The following is a 20,401-nucleotide window of genomic DNA, read 5'->3' on the forward strand; positions in this document are numbered from 1 at the left end:
CCGTATGCTCCATAACCATCAACTTTCTAATTTCTCACTGTACAACCCATAGGAATACATGAACATCTGGCATGGTTATTTCAACACATCTGGTAACACTGCTAGGGGTATCGTTCACAGGTGGCCACGCGCGAATATATAGCTGACTCATGAACTGCCTCATTCATGCATGGTGCTTCAGTTGTTTGTTCTTGTCTACACTTTTATTTTCCGGGTAGTTGCTTTACCATACTCCAAAACCACAGGTGCGCTGTGATGGTACTCCACCCTAAATCTTTTCCATATCTATGTATCTATTAGATCTTTTTATGCTAATAAAGACGCAGCTCCTTAGCACCGTCTCATCTCGACCCGCCCGAGCCTGCCACCCGCATACCTTTTTTGCAATTTTCCTATTTCCCGATATTTCTCAGTTATAGCAGTAGTAAATATGTTTAGCAAGGCTTTGATAAGACGTACTCACCTTCAGCAAAGCCACAGGAACGCAGATGTTTGCAGATAAAATAGGCGGTGCTCCTCCTTTCCAAGTCGCAGGTGAACTGACTGTGGTGAAGGTAGGCCGGCAGGTGGCGGGCGACCAAGGACTATGGTACCTTGGGGCAATTGAGGGTGAATGGTAGTTACCCAGTTGATCGTTACATGTTCTAGCTTCTTCGTTAAGTCCTGGGTAACTAAAGTATGAGGCTATCTATCTATATACCAGGTCCAGACATGGCAACACACACACACACACACACACACACACACACATATTTTTCATACTTATAGCCCCGTCGGTCACCAAAGATACTAAAAGGGACTTCTAGTATCTTTGGTCGGTCACTGGTGGAAAATAACAGTATCGGTAACTAGCCTAAAAGAAATTACCTCAATCTATGTAGTTGTATGCAATTGACACGTTTGTTAAATCCACGGTAAATTTGTGTCAATCTAACACTGCTTAGTTTGTCTGTCGAATATAAGGCCCGTCCAATCACCTTCCAAATAGTTTTGCTTGATCGTAATGAAGTGTTCATTTTCTCGTCGGGCACTATACTACTAAAATAAATAATGAGACAAAAAAAAAATGAGTTCCCGTTTCACTCATTAAACATTTTTGGTCAATTCATTCATTCTACAATAATTAGCCACATAGCAGCCATGTACCACGTCAACCAGAGAGAGAGAGAGAGAGAGTCCTCAATTTCTTTCCATCCAAACCTTCCGTTCAAGGCTCTCCCATTAACAACGCCTTTCACACAAGTATTCCTTTTGGGTTCTCTCCCTCCTCCTTTTATGTGGTCTTCCTCTCTTCTAAAACCCTGTATTTCACTACCACTTTCCCTCTTAACAAGCTCTGCTGCTAGCCCTTTCATTATGGTTAAAACACCTCAATATATATTTCTCTTCACCCATCTCACCACTCCATCTTTAACTCTACTAGCACACGTTATTTTGTATCTTCCACACACCTTTCACTGCTCTCATCCTCTCATTTGGTCCCTCCACGTGTCCTCAGATAACTCATTTCTATGGCACTCTAAACTGCTGTGTCCTAATCACACCAAAGTCAATAATTTATAAAACACTGTCAAGATATTAGTCATATATCGTGTATATAAACAGAGTTCAGGCATATTTGCTCATATACAGTTTGAGCATCTAAAAAAAGAGTTAATGGTAAACCGAGTTAATGGTAATAGGAATTGTTGGTGTCTGTAGGTACACAATTTATACTAACTCCTATCTCTTTCACTACCAACACAATACTTCAAGAGACCAACTCAATAAAAGCCACATTACAAAAAATAATTTTACTACTTCAAAACTCACATAATTTGACAGTTAATCTTCCTAGTTTTTTTATGCATTTTAAAATCCCCCACTGAGAGGGGCAGGAAGCCGCCCCCACACTGCTAGCGCTCCACAATATCAAGGAATACCATTACTAACAAAATACTGGCATCACATAATGATGAATAATAATAAAAAATAACAATAGTGGTACAGGTAATAAAGCTTACAGAACCCAAGATATATTAACCTCAAGAGTCAAGGGAGAGAAGTTCACGGAGCGACGTACGGTACGAACAGACTCTCGTGCTTGTGATGAACCCGAGGGCAGCCCGCCAGGCCGCCGCGCCAGACACTAGTACACTAGTCTCCCGGCCCCAACGCTAGATATAAATACAATTGCTTCTTCATTCATTACTGACATATCAAAATAATACCAAAAAAACTATATACGAAGTGGATGTCAGGTCACGTGGTATATGTAATGTTCATGGATATATAGTATGTATATTTATATATGTATATATATAGAAGGGTTGCCTCCACACATCTCCACTAACCCAATGGATATAACCTTTTTTTTTTTTCTTTTTGCTCTCTAATCTGGCCATTTACAACTGAAAGAGAATATTTAATACTACAGAAATACTAAGCCAGCTTCAAACTAGCATTCTCTCTCTCTCTCTCTCTCTCTCTCTCCTGTTCCTTCTTTGTACCACACCATGGGCAATGGCCAACCCTTCCACCAACACTTGAATACAAGAGAGAGTCAAGATACCTCAGCACTCGACACCCAACCAACCTGTGCAAACACAGCAACCGTAAATGTATGCTACACTTCCTTCACTTACTGATGACAAACACACACACCTCCAAGATAACAGAGAACACCAAGGGAGACCTACAACTATAGCCACGATGAACTCCTGGCTTACGGTTCCACCCCTCCACATGGCTTGTTTGCGTACATCACCCTGATCCGCTGGCTTTCACTATGATGATGTGAATGGTGCAAGAATAGATCATATACCAATATCTGCATGACCTTAGCTCACCATCCCTGACTATGGTGGTGGTGTGAACAGTGCAAGTATAATACAGGCCAATAGGAGTAACAAGGGAGACAGGGAGGGAAGGAGGGAGACACGTCCATTCAATACAATAAGAACTGAAAGGTAAGTACATATTTCAGCCGTCATTTTGTGGAATTGTCCAGTTTCTAGGGTGAGTGAATGACATTTTTAACTAAGTGAATGCTGGAAATTTCAACACAGGTCAAGTCCCTAGCCGGGAAGCACACCGTACGAACATTTATCGGGATGTACACACTAAGGCTGAGGTGAACATAATGCATACGTACATTGGGTTGAGGAAGGAAGAACTGAGTGCTTGCATTGACGGAAAGGAATACAACAAACGGGTTAATGATAAACAGTGACTACGCTAATCAGGAGTTTGAAAAATATATATACCGGAGTGTGCAATATTAGGTTAATGGATGAGCTATCTTCTACCCAAACTGCCACGACTGACATACCCTAATGCCCATGTTTTTGTTCCTCCTGCACACAACACTAGTCAATCACACTCCCTGATGATGGACCTGCTTTCAGTACTGTACACCATTGCAGCACATCAGTCATTTAGCCTCCTTGCAATAAACCAGACTATAATGAAATGCTGCAAATGATTAAACCTCCTCATAAAAGAAACTGCAATCCCAGGCCATTGTCCGTACCGAGCCACTACGCCTCTTACAGTAACAGACTAACCCCAAGACTGTCGTATGCAATGCCCTTAAAGGTTTACTTGAACTACGACTCTCCAGCACAACCCCCGCACCTGGCCAAGAGGCTGCACTGCACTACACTGATAGACCACCACCACGTCATCTCATTATAGGTTACATGCTGGGGACAAACTATGAAATTATACACGACACTTATGCTCCTTTCCTTTTCTCACTACTATTAATTGTATAAAACCATTTTACTACTGACAGAAAAATGCAATAATAATAAACTAGAAGCTCATTTCTTACAGACAGAATTACTGAGTGTATGTATGTAGACCACAATTTTTTTTAAGGAAGTAGTACAAGAAAATTTATGAATAGCCATGAGGATGATTCATGAAATTGAGGCACCGGTGTGAACCTCAGCACGCCCGACCATCAGCGTGACGCAACACCCAACGTAACTTTTGTTCAAACCAAAATATTTCATCCACAGAATAAAATCTATCAAGTCAGATATATTTCTGCAGAATCAGGGACACTTGGGTGATTTTATATTTGTTTGTTTTTCTCTTGTTTGTTTTAATTCCTAAGTCTGTGACACAGACTGAGGGTTGAAGCAGACATGGCTTGTTTTCAGCATTCTGCCTCATGTTCCTTCTATCATGCGATTGCCAAGTGAGGCAGCAGTCTCCTTGCCACCTCTACGTATCCCACACTTCACTACCATATGAAAATGAAGATAAAATACATGTACAATTACATTTTCAACATCAGATTCAAAGTGTATGGGAATTATGCAATAACAGATTCCCCACCTTAGCATTCCAAGACACAAATCTGAATTACCTGATGGCTGCCAAGAAATTCCACTAAGTCTTACTCTCCACAAAACCTACCTTAATTGCCATTTACCTCTAATATTAATAATGAATCAACTGAAGACAATTCCATATACATATATATCAATATCGTCAAGAGCTACATTCCCTGGTGTATTCAGGGTAAGGAGTCCAGTCTGTGCAAATCTCTAAATTTTCTGATCATGAATATAAACTTACTTTGTGTTTAATTTTTCTATATTTCAATGAGCTAAAATTTTTGCTGTAATTAACATATTTTCATTAATGACAAAGAAGTACAATATGATTTTCACGGATTCCATCACCCCTTCCCTTCTACATACTTAGCGAGGTTCTACCGAAACTAGAATTTCAAGGCTGGCATCAAGCTCTGAACACTGTTATTTCTCAATGATGTGAAGCTAAAATCCTCTCGGTTCCAGCTTGAGCACTGTGTTGTACAGAAGACCTGCAACTCTACAAAACCATGAAACATCCATGCACTCTTAAGGCATCAACTGCCAAGATACTTGCAACAACAGCTCATGCAATTTCACTGGTAAGAACAAGAAGCCAGACTGTGTTTAGCACCAATAAGATTCAATGGTTCCACAACACAGTGGTGGGGACAGCAGCCAGCATCAGCAGCCACCCTCCGCTGCACTGTGTTGTGGCAGCAACCAGCAAGTAGGAAGAAACCAACTGTGAAGGACAACACTGTATTTCCTTTTATTTCTGAGGAATGAAGGGGGGTGGAGAGAAAAATGAAAGACCCTGGTGAAAGAATGGAGTGTAGCATGACCTTGGAAAAGCAAAAAGCTATGTTTTGTTATTTTCCCAACCTCCAAAAAGCTACAATGGGGCCAGAAACACCAACCAAGCAAAGCCACAACACTGCAAGGGTTGAGGAATGGTTAAGAGAGGGTGAAGGTGAGGTTAAGTCTAAACTGCAACAAGAAGCATTTCACCTAGTAACATCAACAAGCAAGGTAAACAATAATAGTAATAATAATAATAATAATAATAATAATAATAATAATAATAATAATAATAATAATAATAATAATAATAATAATAATAAAGAAATGAACCTCTTACGATGGAAATGTTTTTTTGCTAACCTGGTCTCGTATTCTCCTTTGATTAGATCTCATGTTGTGTCTTTATGTCATTTATCATTGCCAGTATGAGAAAACAATTACATCCTTTCCTTTAAATATGCACTAAATACCTCCACGCACAGAAGAAAACAGCTCAATAAATAATAGATTAAAAGTAGCAGACGAGAATGCTAGTGTATATAGTACAGTAACAAAAATAAATGTTACCCTATCCACCTTTATCCTACAGAGTACAAGTTATTCCTCTCATCAACTAAACACACACAAAACACACACTCACTCTCTCTTCCTCTCTCTCTTCTTTCCTCTCTTACACACATACACACACACACACACAAATGCGCAGTGCATCTAATTAACAGGAATGGCGAAACAATGACAGGCTGATGATGGCTGGAAAACCAAAACATTCCCAGCACACCCCACTCTCTTTGTACCCAACACAGATAGTGATGTTTACATAGAAAAAAATCACAGAACAGACTAGTTTTCATAAGATCGGTTTTGCTGGCCATTACAAACTAAGCATACACGCATAATAATGTAAGAGTATACAGTGGAAAATAAATCATGTGAATGGAAACAATATTGAAGATGGGGTGATGCGCTATGAATGAAATGAACTACGGCTGAATATCTCCTCCAAAAGACACTGGAATCCTTTAATGCTCATACTTTTTTTACGACACCACACAAACACACGCACAACCTCTCACAGGAGGCGTCTCACACATTTGTACCCACCACTGCCACCAAAGATTCATGCCATTCACTCCCACCACTCACACATTCATAACTCCAATGCACAAGATTCTCTCATAACAACTAATGTCTAAGAGACTTTGACAAGTGATTGCCAGCAAGAGAATACTGAATAACTTAGACAGTTATAATCTAACTCAAAAGAACACATGCTGAAGGCTTTGATAATCATAATCACATGCTCGCACACACAGACAGACACGCAGCATATGTCACACTAGCACAGTACACTTCCCTTCCCAAACACTACCTTTGTGCTCTCTTTAGTGCACCAGACAGGAAGAGATAGGAAAAGGGAAGGAAAACAGACTTGCAAACAACAGATCGCCAACTCTTGATCAGCTGCGCTCTTACTCTCTAGCCAAGTATGCCAGTAAAATAGACCATACGGTATTACAAACGCCTACTAGTGTTGAAATTAGGAAGTCATGCTGGTTTAGAACATGCATCACCTGCTTGCCATGTCAGTGATCGGTGAACTGGATGAGTGTGTCCTTGTGTAACCAAATGCAGGGGTGCAGAAGGAGTGTTAGAGCAAAATCCAAATCCTTAGGGGGGGGGATAATGACCCTTTAGAAAGTTAATCAACAGCAAGAGCAAGTCTGTTAGCTTGCTGAGGTGGACGAGAAGAAACTAAAACTCTATGAAACATCAAAACTACACAGGATTCCCATATGAGTGAAGCATGAATACTGTTAAATCAAACCCCATCTACTCAATTGATCGTTTGTGACAATGTGTAAACCCCCTTGCTTAGCTCACATGACAGGAAAGATAACTCAACTGTTTCATTACCACATGAATGAAAGAATCAAGTCAAGAACAATAACTGGTTACTGTTAATCGTAATAATAAATAACAGCGTCAGAATTCATAACAACAAATCTATACCAAAAAATGCAAGATTGTGGTAAACTTCTGGCAATGAATTACATCTCATCCCTAAAAGACATCCTCCTACATAGTTCCGCACAACTGACAGCTCCTGGACAGAGAGGACGACTGCAATGGAGGTTCTTCAGGCGTGACAGAAACACAGGACTCAGACACTAGTGAACTCAACAGACCAGTCCTGACCAATGCCACTCTTGCCCCTTCACTCTTGGCAGCAGCAGTAGCACTGACACTTACACCCAAGTTGAAAAAATACTGCTAGTAGTAAAATCGCCATGTGAAATTTAAACCGTTTCTGTACAAAAAAGCCTTAACATTGGTAAAACGTTAATCAATTGAATGAAACCTGATCTCGTAGTATATGTATGTATTTCCAACACTCAAATCTTCCCCGGAGGCAAACTGTAGCCCAGACAAGATTCTACAGAGCCTACTTGAGGGGAGAGAGTGTGGAAGCGTCAGCCCCTACCAAGCTTCCAGCCCGCTGACCCCCAAGGTTCACTTTGCACTCCCCTCCCAGGTGGCTAGAGTCAGTCAAGTCCACACCAGCCTGCCCCACCCCCACATCACTCCCCTGAGACATGAGGGAGCTGTCACTCACATCCCCCACACCCTGGCCAGCCCCAACAGCCTCAGACGGCGTGAAGGAGCTACCAGAGGACGTCGGAAGGTCAAAGCCAGGGAGGTTGAGGTTGCTCTCCTGCACGATGTTGGAGAGCGCCTGGGAGATGGTGTTGAGTTCCTGCTGGTTAAAGGAGGAGGAGATGATGGAGTCAATGGGGATGTTGCCGGCCACCAGCTCATTGAAGGTCGACTCATCCAGACTGAGTGTTGTGCCTTCCTCGTTGAGCGGAGGGGTGGAGGACGAGGCAGCTGTGGGGGTGGGTGCTGGGGTGAGGGTGGCAGGGCAAGGGGAGGGGCTGTGGGCAGACACTGGAGACCTCCCTGAGTCATGATGGTCCTCACCTCGACCAGTGCCCCTCTGCTCCCCCTCAATCTCGACTTTCTCCTCAGAGAAGTCGCTTGTTTTGGCCTCTGCAGGATAATGGTTAGTTTGAAAGTCTTATCCTGTTCTATGCTTTGTAAACTTACAACTAAATTCAGGTACTTGCCTTCACTTCAGTAATATCTTAAGTATCACTGTAATCTACACTTACTTCCATGGATACTGCTCTAATTTATTCAATGCAAGCCTTTCCTACCATGGCCCTGCTGCACAAGACACTATAACTCTGAAGCTCGCCTCTCCCTGCACCAAGACCACACCTGGCCATCCTCCCAGCAGTTGACCCACTCACCTGGAGCATCAAAGAGCTGTGTCAATTCATGGTCAGGGATGCGGTTGAGAACATCCTGCAGGTCTCGTGGGTCCAGGAGGCGAGAGGCAGCGTCCAGACCCTCCACCATTCCTTCCATATCCTCCTCTAACTCACTTTCCTCATCCACCTCAGCCACAGAATCTGGTTGGATTGTGAATCAGCATCAGTGTGGTGGAAAAATCATAAAGCACAGTATTTATCCCAGTCTAGTATCTTTAATAGTGAGAATTGCTCAAATTTAAGAGCAGCTTTTTTTGGACATACTTGTACATTATAAAGATTAAATAAAGGAGAATTTGTATTACAGCTTCTCTACCTTGAAGTAAATGCTGCAGTGCTATTATATCAGAACTCACTGAATTTAATATTCATCATTACATCTTAAGTGAAAAATATAGCTAATGGAAAATATAAAAGAAGCTAATCCTCTACTTTAAAGTATATCAAGTTTACATTGTGAGCCTCACCTGTGCATGAGGCAGTGGAGAAGTGCGGTGAGGTCTGTGGGGTGGTGGGTGAGGGCTGGGGTGAGGACAGGGACGACTGGCTGGCCATTGGCGGCCGCACGCTGGTCGAGGGGATCACAGAGGACGAGGAGTTGGAGGATCTCCGCCGCTTCTTGCTTCGCTTGCCGTACCTGGAGAGGATCGGCATCTTGTTCTTCTTGCGAGATCTCTTGGGCTTTGAGGTTTCATCAGTTGGAGTTTTGGCTACATTTTCCTGCAACAGGCATGTACATCAGTACACAGATAAGAAGGGGTGTACTCTACAAGCTATGTGACAAATCATATGACTGCCATTACTCACAGCTGCAAATCTTGGGCAGTAAATGATTCTCCAAAGCATATTTTTCAGATTTGTTTCTTTAATAGTTCCTTAATGCTACAAAAGAATGACAAGGGAACATGTATATGATAGGCCATCTAACAATAAAAACTCAGAATATCAAAGGTAATCATGGGTTCTTGAAGTTAACAATACACAGTACATAGTTTTGCAAATGGTTGTCATGCATGATTTCCAACAAGTAATTAATATAATAGCTTTACAAGTGGTTGTGATACTACATGGTTTTCAACAAGTAATAAAAATAAGGAGTGACAATTTCACGCTTAAATTAAAACAATGGCAAGTTATGTATGACAAGAGACAAAAGAAAATCAAGTCACACACAAGACACAAGGAGTAAGGAGCAAAGTCCCACCTGTGTTTTGCTGTGCTTGTAACACAGTGGAAGCTCATGGGACACATCGAACACAGGCACCCGGCAGAGTGTGTTGTCCGGGTGGCGTGCAGTGCAGTGGGTGAACAACTGCTGGTCCACATTGTACATGATGTGGTGCATGCAGTGGCGAGTGCCGGGCAGGGACGGCTCCCGGCACTCTCCGTCCCTGTACACACACGGTCGACGCACCAGCACCGAGGACATAAACCTACCAAGAGGATAAATGAGTGATGATTACTGGCAACACACTCACACATCAAAGCAACAATTACTTCCTGGTTGTTAGTACTGAGTCATTAGGGAGCTTTAAAGGAAGATTACACAAATTTATGGATGAAGATAAATAGGCAGAAATCAGTAGGTACATTTTGTGTAGGCCAGATGGCTTCTTGCAGCTTCCCTTGTTATTTTACATTCTTGTGTCTTACAGATATGAAAGTTCCTGGGAGAGGGATAACAAACTTTCCTTTGCATGTCTCACCTAGATTTAACTTTTGGAGATTCCTGGTGTGCCTGGGAGGGGCGGTAGAGGCAACAGGCGGCAGCAGTGAGGCGAGGGTGGGTGCGAGCCGTCTCCAGCAGCAACCGTGTGAGAACCCCAAGTCTGGCCACCTCCCGCGACCGCATGTCACTCCTCATCCGAGATGCTGACACCTGAGAACATCAACAGACAAGTTAAAGAAAGTATCTGCAAAGAATGGTTAAAATACTAGTTGATGCTCTGCAGTTCCATAACTCAGGCCATAGTCCAATATTTTTGCCTTGGATACAAACAGCCAGATAAACCTTCACCTAATCAACAGACCAATATCTTTACCTTAGATACAAAGAGCCAGATAAAAGTTTGGCCAGGCCACAGCCCCAGCAGTGTGTACCTGTCTCCTGCAGGAGGCGAGAGCGAGAGCCAGAGTGACAGAACGCTGGCAGACAGTGGGGCTGGAGGAGAGGCGGGGCAAGTGAGGCAGGTTGTTGGGGTGAGTCCAGCTCGGCTCCCAGCTTTGGTATGTGAGGTGGGCACCATCAGTTGGGTCTAGCCAGCCCTGCTGACTCCCACACAGCTCCTCGGCATCGCTGCTCTCACTCTCCTCACTCGTCTCAATGCCTGGTGATCACAGAGTTGTTCATTAGTCAGTGGTGTTCGTGCATTCTGAAATGCTTTGCTCTCTCACCATGACTATTTTCAAAGGCCCCAGTGATGATCAGCCGGGTTCTCAAGTTTTTCTCCAGTTAATAATGGAGACTCTTGCTAATTTGTAACTAGAAACATAAAAACACCCTTAAGAGCCTGTGTAACTTCAACAAGAACCTTCTGAGAGAAGTGGAGGTGCAGCACAGTTTCAGAATATGGTCCTGTGTCAGAACCTTCCTACTTCCTTTCAATACATGGATCACTCATTCACTGTAACTCACTGCTCTCTCTGCTAAATGCTTATAATGAACCTTGCTATCAATCCCTGAACAGTGGAATATAATTCAAAATTGCAAGACTCACCTAAGGGAAAGAGATCGGATTTATAAGCGTAATGTTTTTCCCGAAGAGCATGGACCCGTAAGAGAGGCTGGGGGAGGGAGGCGGCAGCTGCACTGGAGAGGAAGGACTGTGGAGGCTGACGGGGGGGTAGCGTCACCACCCGAGGCTCCTGGGAGGACAAGGCAGCCAGGTGGGTGGTGGTTGTTGCTGTGGTGGAGGGGGAGGTGACTAGACTCCTGCCTGAAGACACATTGGAGGAGATGGACGAGGAGGAAGAGGAGGATGCTGCAACAAACAACAAAAGTCAATTCATTTGACACAGTATGGGCAAGGCAACATCAAAATTCAAAAACACATGCATGTGAGGAACTGACATAGGCTCCTATTATGTGTGGATTTGTATACCAACAGAGTGAGAAACTAAATTTCCACAATAAAATTCCCTAAATTTCCAAAGTACAGGTTTATGTGGCATTTGAACTTCTAGCATGCAGTTCTCTCACAACCTCCTGTCACACTGAAGTCTCTCTTTAAGCTGCCTTCCAGCATCCCATGCAGTGCTGCTTGTAATGTTTTGAGGAAAACCAAAGGTGGAGTTGAAAATGTTTAAACAGAGGACCAGCACCACAAGCAACTAGCAGTGGACAGCAATCACATTCACAACAAGGCATTCTCTCTCTGCAACAGATTCATGGATCTAGCTGGCCAGGCACCCTCACCTACAGAGCTAATGGCAATGTAACCATCTTCAAGGCAAGAAAGAGGTGGTCCAATAATTCCAAACAGTAAATTCTCATTGAAAAATCTTTACAAGACTGAGGGGACTAAAACTCCTCACACACCACCTGCACCATCCACTGTGCTCATGACTGGCTGTTGTCACATATATTTTCAGCCTACTGTTCTTTGTTTTTCTTTTTCACTGAAGAAGGAAGTCTGTCAATCTATCTAGGAACAGGTGAAACAGTTCCTTACGGATACACTAACCTATTTATATCTAGACTTCTATAAGTTTTTCTTTCATGGATACACTAATCTGTTATATTTAGACATCTAAAAGTTTCTTTCATTTTTACAGTAATCTGTTCATATTTAGACATCTGTAGGTTTTCTTCCATTCAGACTTCCCAATAGTTCTCAAATACCAAACCACAAACACCTAGTGTGTCTTGCTTAGCCACCCAAACTCTCAACAAACTTTTACACTTTCAGCAAAATCACAATAAACATTAACAATCAGGATAAGCAATACAAACTTAGTTAAATACTTTCTGGTATGTTTCATAGCTATTTCCTTAGAATTTGCTTTTTCAAAAAATTATTACTGGAATGTTTTAATGCTCAAATTTACAACCCAGAAAGATGCAACAAGGAAAATGAATTCAGATGAGTCTGAAGTGCACAAAAGAAGGAAACAAGATCCCACTTACATGCAGTGAGAGGAACAGGCCTGGTGGTGGCTGGTTGAGGTAGCCTTGAGTGGTGGTGGTGGTGGTGATGGTGGTGGTGATGATTGTGATTGTGGTGGTGGTGGTTGTGGTGGTGGTGGAGGCCAGAGCCAGGCGACGCCATGTGTCGCTGACTGCTGCCCCCTCCTCTCAGCTGTTCCTCCAATATACTACTGCTGTTTGGAGCACTGCTGCTATTACTGTTACTTTTAAGACTGCCAGCACTCCTGGCTATGCTTGGTCCCTTCACAGGTGCAGAGGACTGTCCGTGGCTGCCCCCAACTTCTGGCCGCACTCCCGACCGCCCGTGGCTGCCTCTCCTCTGTCCTCGCTCCCCACACTTAATCCTCGACCTGGAGGAGGCCTTGGCAGTCCCTCCAGCCTTGCTATTTGGCACTCCACTGCCCAGCTTGGCAGTCACCAGGCCCTTGGTGTTGTTGAAGATCTGACCCGTGGACACCACCTTGATCCTGGAGTCGTCAGTCACTGTCTCCAGCTTCTTGAGGGGCCCTGGCGCCAGGTTCTCCCGCAGGGTGATGCCATTCTTGTGGATGCTCGTCCCTTCGCCAGGCCCCTGCTTGGTCAGGCCCAGCTTGGCTGACAGCTCAGGGTAAAGTTTTGTCATGTCAAAGCCGGAGCTCCTGAGCTCTGAAGTTTGAAGAGGAGTGGAGTTGGCACAGTTTTGCTTGGAGGAGTCTGCCTGTCCCCCTCGCTGCTGAGAGCCCAGGGAGCTTCCCAGCCAGCCCCCCCACCGCTCCCGGCCCCGGCTAGGCTGTAGGGCCCCGGACGAGGCTGGGGACAGGGGTGTGGAGACAGGAGGAGCCGTGCTGCCAAGCCTCTTGGGGTTGACTGTCAACACAACGTTTATCACTGTCTAATATCTACCACCTCAACACTGTCTGCATGCCTGCCAAGGGGTTATCAGCATATTAGGACATAAGTACATGCACACAAAACAAATATCTGCCAAAAAATTTTTAAACTGAGAACTTCTCATCACCTGTTCACCTGAACTTGTAGCAACCCAAACAGAAGGTGAGTCATGCAGGGAGTTGTAACATGTGAGTCAAGTGTGTTAATGTCCCAACAATGTCAATGTATGTACAGGAAGGTAAGTATATACATCCCTTCATAACTAACTCAATAATATGTTAACTTCATACTAAAGATCCATTACTGCTTTCATTAAAATCTACCTTTAGAAACAGTAAAAAGGACATACTCAATCAACATCATCATCATCAGGAAAATCAAGAAAGCTCAGGAACAGATAGAGGCAGCAGTGATAAATGTTTGGTGCAAGTTTTTCTACAAATGTGCACAAATTCAGTATTAAGAAGCAGCACATGAATAATGGACAGCAAAGTTATAGCAGGTGCCTCTAAACACAAGCTTCCACCAACCCTCATGAAGAAAAGTGCTCCATCACCACAAAAGCAATATATATTACACATCCTTATTCAAATACACTGAAGCGAATCATCTTAAACAAAGCCCATATCACAAACCTACACTATATACAGATTTCCTTAACCAAACCATCAATACTCCTTTAAACGGATTCTTAACTAAACTAAAACACAGCTCTTTTTAGAAAATTAAACTATATATAGCTTTCCCCAAATCATCAATACTCTTCTGAACTGATTCTATAAATTAAGAAATTAAAACACAACACTTCTTGGAAACAAACTATATAGGGTAAAGATTTTTTTAACATCAAAATCTTCAATACCACAACTGATTCCTCAATTTCAAAGATCTGCAACACATCCCCTCTTACAAACCTATTAATTTCTTTTGATTTTCTACCATGAAACTTGACTCTGATTATGGTATACATGTGTGGTAATACTTGTAAGTAGAGGAAACAATACCGTATACTAGGAATAAGAGAACCCTAAATCTTTCCTGCTCTCAAACAATTTATATCCCCAGTAGACCAACAACTTTCACCTACACCACCAACATCACCTCCTCTGACAAGCAACAAAGGTCTTCCCTCAGCAGTGACTCACCTTGTGCCTTGGGCCCATCTTTGAGGGGTGTGTGGGGGGAGTGAGGGGGCAGGGAGGGGGACTGTGGGGCCAGAGGCAGGGTATGGGGAGCCTGGGGAGCCTGGGGGGCTTGAGGAACCTGCTGCTGGCCTTCCCGAGGGGTTTGTTGTAGAGGGTGGCCACCATTGGGGCGGGGCGGCCTTCCGTGGTGGCCGTTGAGGATCTCTGCCCCTCGCGCCCGCTTGCCCGCCCCCTGACGGCTGCCGCCCACACTGAAGAGACACCTTCCTTCACCCACTGCCCAACACATTTACACTCCTCACATTCCAAGAACCCAAGAATAAAACTGAACAATCCATCAATCAATCTATTACTCATAACAAAACCTGCAAACTGTCTTTTTTTTTTAACATTCCATAACATTTATCCTATCTTCCTCTTTAAGGCATAGCCTACTCTGTGCATAACTGAGCCAAAGAACAACAAACTCTACTACTACAATGGTTCTGGGAGCTTTTTCTCATGGTTTCAGGATAGGACTCCTGCAGGAGGTGTCGTATGCAGATGACTTGGTGCTGAATGCAGAGAGAGGAGGAGGCAGAAGCAAGGCTCAGAGGATGGAGTGAGGAATGGGAGTCCAAGGGCTTCAAGGTAGATATGCATACATGATTTTTTTTCTGAAGGTGGTGGTATTGAAATGAAGGTGCAATGCTGTGTGTCACCTGCAGCCTTTTTTTTTTTTCTTCAGGATGATTACAAACAAAACACATTTATCTGCTCTGAGTGAGACTTTAAAATAAGATACTGATCAAATACCTAATGAATCCAAACTATGACATAACAAACCCAACACAGAACAGAGAATCAGTGAGTGTTCAATATCAGACCTACCATTAAATACATCCCATATCCAAACTATGATATAATGAGCATTAAGGCAGAACAGGGATCCAATGAGACTTTAATATCACATCCCATACCCAAAGCACAATATAACAAACCTAACACAGAACAGGAAACCAATGAGTGTTCAATATCACACCTACCACCAAATATATTTCACATCCAAACTAACAAAATCTTAAGAAAACATGAGAGCAAGACCAATTAATTCAATATATGATGTGGAACTGATGAAAGCAAAACAGTGTGAAGGATGCAAAATGTGTCACAACTCTGGAATGGCTGATGAGGAAGTTAATACACTAATGGGTGGTTGGTGAGTCACTTACCTTGGTAGTGGTGGCTGGGCCCAGGCGGGGGAAAGGAGGGGAGGCAGGCGGGGGCTCTCCTGCATCATGGCTACCACACTGGGGTCCCTCTCCCCTGAAAAATTACACCACGTCAGAAAAAGTATTTAAAGATCAAAACACAAGGGCAATTTTCCAGACTTGTCTAAAGATCACAACACAAGGATTATTTTCTTTTGAGAGCCACAAGCTTGCTTCTGATATTACAATAAAAAGATAACAATACAAGGATGATTTTTTGAGAACCATTCATTATTTTATATATATATATATATATATATATATATATATATATATATATATATATATATATATATATATATATATATATATATATATATATATATGACAAGAAAAATCACAACACAAGTATTATTTTCTTGGAAAGTCGTAAGAGTTAGTTCCTGATATAATGAAAAGACCACAACACAGGGATGATTCTCTTTTGAATGCAGGAAGGGCAAGTTTCTGATGTGACAAGAAGAGAAGTTATTCTTAATGGAATTTAATATTTTCACTGCTTGTATGAACTTTTTTTTCTATGGTTTGAGTGAAATTCTCTCTCTCTCTCTCTCTCTCTCTCTCTCTCTCTCTCTCTCTCTCTCTCTCTCTCTCTCCTTGGACCACAAAACTAAGCTTGTGGAAGTGTTAGTCAGCAGTTCTCAACAAGGACAGGAAATGCAAACCTTACAAAACCTCTGGGACACAAGAAGTTCTTCAAACAAGAAGATTTTTAAGCAACATTTCCTCATATGAAGCAGCTTGAACTGAGTTACTGTTATCAAAGTAGAATTTCCCATCAATCCACAAGTATACAACATGGCTCTCACACACATTATATAACCAAGATAATAGGAAAAAGTGTGCTAAGAGGAGATCTATTTTTCCTGTATTCTCTGTGTGTGTGTGCATCACCACATCAGGGAGACCTCAAGAAAACAAGAAAACACACAAATGACATTAACTCAAGTACTGTATGAAGAATTATGCCTAGCCTGATGTCATTAAAACCCTATCACTTGAGAGAGAGAGAGAGAGAGAGAGAGAGAGAGAGAGAGAGAGAGAGAGAGAGAGAGAGAGAGAGAGAGAGAGAGAGAGAGAGAGAGAGAGAGAGAGAGAGAGAGAGAGAGAGAGAGAGAGAGAGAAACTCAGGCACTGTAGGAAAAATATACCAAGCCTGACATCCTGTAAACCCTACCATGAGAAAAGTATATAAAAAAAAAGACTCAGTCACATTAGGAAGAATCCTAACCTCACATCCTAACCTCACATCATGAAAACCCTATCATTAGAGAGAAAAATAAATAAATAAAATAAATAAATAAATAAATAAATAAATAAATAATAATCCTAACTCAGACACTGCAGAGAGAATTATACCTAACCTGACATTTCCCAGGTGCCAATTACAGAAAATTAATGGTCAGGTTGCCTCCCTCCTCCCCCCCACTGGACAGACCTTGCTTGCCGCAGTGAAGTCAAAAAGGCAAGGGAACTAAAGCTTATAAAGGTGCCCACTTCTCTTAACCTTAGCCATGTGAGAGGAAGTGAAAAAAAAAAAAGAGAGAGAGAGAGAAAATGAGAGGAAGAGGGAAACTGAGGCAATATTTTCACCTCTCAATTCTGGGCAATAGGTGAAACTGATGGTATATTTATTCCTGGGTTTACATTAAAACTCCTTACTAGAACCTCCAGCAGACTATCCCATTTCTTCAGTACTCTCATAAGTTGTTCCTCTTACATGCCTAGTCTTGGCTAATTTAGTTCCAAGCCAAAATTCGGGACATCAATAATACACACGGACACATTTTTCCTCATTAACCACACACAGGTAATGCGCAGGTGATATCTATGCACAATAATAATACTTTCCCTGATAAACACAGGATAACTATGCAAACTAACAATAATTTCCCCTGTAACTATTCAACTAATAACACTTTCCCATTAAACACCACATAAGTATGCAAGAACTTGACCCCAAAGAACAAATCTTTTACGTATAACATTACAGAATATATAGTCTAAAATAACCTATTCTCCTAAAAAAGGCAAGAAACAAACTAAAACAAAACTCATTACCTATAGAAACACAGAAAACACCTTAATATACTGATTCACCTAAGGGAACACAGATATACCTAACACCACTTTTCTCACCCCATAGAATTCTGAGACACACACAACTTACCCGAAGAATCCAGAGCACACATTCTCTACCAAATAGGATCTGAAGATGACCTCTAACCCACAGGATTGTAAAATGAACACTCCTTACTTATAGAATCTGAAAATACACTCCCTTTACCTACACAAACCCATACACGAAGAAAATAGAGACTGGTTATCCATACAATACAAAAATTCACTCCATGTTACCTAAAGAATCTGAAAATACACTCCCTGTTACCTAAAGAATCTGAAAATACACTCCCTTTATCTACACAAACCCATACAATCAGAAAATACAGAAAGCCTACCCATGTACACTCCTTACCCATACAATCCAATAATACGAAGTTCTTTTTATCTCTTTACCTATAGAATCAGAAAACACACTCCCTTCACCTATACAAACAATCATAATTTGAACAATCACTACCCTGAATCACAAAATGTACACTCCTTACCTAAACTATCCAAAAATACAGACAATTCTTACCCACAGTACATTTCCCTTTCCTAAACAAACCCATATAATCAGAAAATATACATGCATGACCCACAGAATCACAAAATTAACACTCATTACCCATACAACCACAACACATACACCCCTCACCTATACAATCAAAAAACGTGGCTCTTCACCCTAAATACGCAGTCAAGATCTACGTAACCCCAAAAAGCAGGTCCTATAGGCTCTTATTCACCTACAGGAACAAGGGAGCCCCTTACTACACACCTGCAATTAAGTCCAACAGGTCATAGTAACCAAACCTGCCCACACCTGCAACCACGACCTAAGAAATACACGAATAAGACGAAATATGACCTCAAGACCCCAAAGGAAGGTTGTGTGCGTATGTGCCCAGTTGTGTATTTCACCTTATTTTATTAACTAACGGGGATATTAGTGTAAATATCCCCCCCTTATTACCCCCTACCCCCTAAGGATCGACAGAGAGGGAAAGGGAGGGGGCAAGGGGGGTGTTTCCATGGCAACCTGACCCCCCTCCCCCTGTGACCCTAGATAGAGGACCTCCCCCTTAGCCAATCTAGTCGTGAATTTCATGCCCTTATTTTACCCCTTTTCCCTTACCCCTCACGGCTTTTGGTAGGCTCTCCTAGTTCTCCAGGCCCTGAACTACCTGTGACATCCTTAGAATTTACCCTAGGAGTGAGAGGGAGTGAGAAAAGTGGGAGGAAATGAGAGAGGGAGAGAGAGACTGAGGCCATATTTTCACCTCTCGATTCTGGGCAATTGGTGAACCTGCTGGCATATTTACCTTGTCCTGGAGCATTTTTAGGCCGCCTAGAGCCTGCACGGGGTACTCTGGGTGGCGGGTGGAGGCGAGAAGAGGCTATTTAGGTATGTTGGGTTGGGCTGCTGGCTAGGGCTGGGGAATGGCGGCCGCGCACCAATAATGGGAAGCCCTTAGTGTAAAAGCCCAACCCGCCCCTTGACTCGTCCCTCTCCACTCTTTCAACCCTTTATTTCTCCCTGATCTAAACCCCTGGGCCCCTTGCTTCTCTCCCCCAGGTGGACTTTAATACTTCATCCTCACATACAAAGGTGGTATTTAGGGAAACATGTCCGGGTTATGGAGATATTTGGGTTTTTGTGGGCAGCCCTCACTCAGGCGCATCTCCCAGTGATTTGCAGGCATGTTGGTTAAGATTCCAGGTCCGAATTCAGGGGGTTTTAGGGGTTCTGGCTTTGTATGCTGACTCGTTTCAATGTCTAATGTTTAGTTTAAGGGTAAGTCTCATTGTGGGTGTAAGGGAAAGGGTGAAATTTAGGGACTTATGGTGGGACTACTTCCTCTCGCGCCTGAGTGCTTAGTCCGCGCGCCATTTTTGAATTTTTAGTCTACGTGGTTCATTTTCTCCTACTAGTAATTAATTGTTGATAGTAATGACATATGATGATAGAAAAATTATGTTAAAATTAGTGGTGATAATAATAATGGTGAATAATGGTGGTGGCTCGTGTCTGATAGGATTTTTTTTTTCTATTTCTTATCTATTTTCTTCCACTGGTAATTAATAGTTGATAGTAATGGTTGAGGATGATGGAAAAACTATGGTAAAAATGTGGTGGTAATAATAATGGTGAACAATGATGATACTAATCGGATTTAGTTTATTCATCTATTTATTTATTTTATTTTTATTTTTTTTTTCATTCCATGTCAAGTGAGATGTGTACAATATGTGAGCGACATATTGATAAATTACCTATTACGTTATTATCATGAAATATTATCCCATTTATTTATTTTTTTCCCTCTATACAAAATACACACAAGTTTTGATTTACCCTTCTTTTTTTTACACATACCAGAGATAAAAATAAATTAATAAACATGAATAACATCTCTTCATGTAAAAACCGTAACAA

The 20,401-nt window shown here is 42.2% G+C and overlaps 1 protein-coding gene across 1 annotated transcript; it reads right to left on the reverse strand.

Annotated features, from left to right (window-relative positions):
- Positions 1-1,778: 1,778 nt before the first annotated feature.
- Positions 1,779-19,667, reverse strand: LOC135089380 (uncharacterized). Its single transcript, XM_063984944.1, has 13 exons — positions 19,591-19,667; positions 19,107-19,171; positions 18,743-18,787; positions 15,820-15,913; positions 14,609-14,859; positions 12,573-13,439; positions 11,164-11,427; positions 10,547-10,773; positions 10,153-10,325; positions 9,651-9,879; positions 8,914-9,166; positions 8,426-8,587; positions 1,779-8,162 (listed from the first exon to the last, which is right to left on the reverse strand). The coding sequence occupies exons 1-13, from the start codon at positions 19,665-19,667 to the stop codon at positions 7,558-7,560; spliced, it is 3,312 nt and encodes a 1,103-aa protein (XP_063841014.1). The 3' UTR covers positions 1,779-7,557.
- Positions 19,668-20,401: the final 734 nt, after the last annotated feature.

Source organism: Scylla paramamosain, chromosome 32 (genome assembly GCF_035594125.1).
Source record: "Scylla paramamosain isolate STU-SP2022 chromosome 32, ASM3559412v1, whole genome shotgun sequence".
Classification (NCBI taxonomy): Eukaryota; Metazoa; Arthropoda; class Malacostraca; order Decapoda; family Portunidae; genus Scylla; species Scylla paramamosain.

What these genes read in the sequence shown, in the direction of transcription:
- LOC135089380 (XM_063984944.1), bottom strand. Translation starts at nt 19,667, where the DNA reads ATGCCTGCAAATCACTGGGAGATGCGCCTGAGTGAGGGCTGCCCACAA. An exon ending in GCCCAGCCACCACTACCAAG is followed by an intron (nt 14,860 to 15,819) that starts GTAAGTGACTCA and finishes GTGTCTCTTCAG; the next exon opens with TGTGGGCGGCAGCCGTCAGG. An exon ending in AGATGGGCCCAAGGCACAAG is followed by an intron (nt 13,440 to 14,608) that starts GTGAGTCACTGC and finishes TTGTGTTGACAG; the next exon opens with TCAACCCCAAGAGGCTTGGC.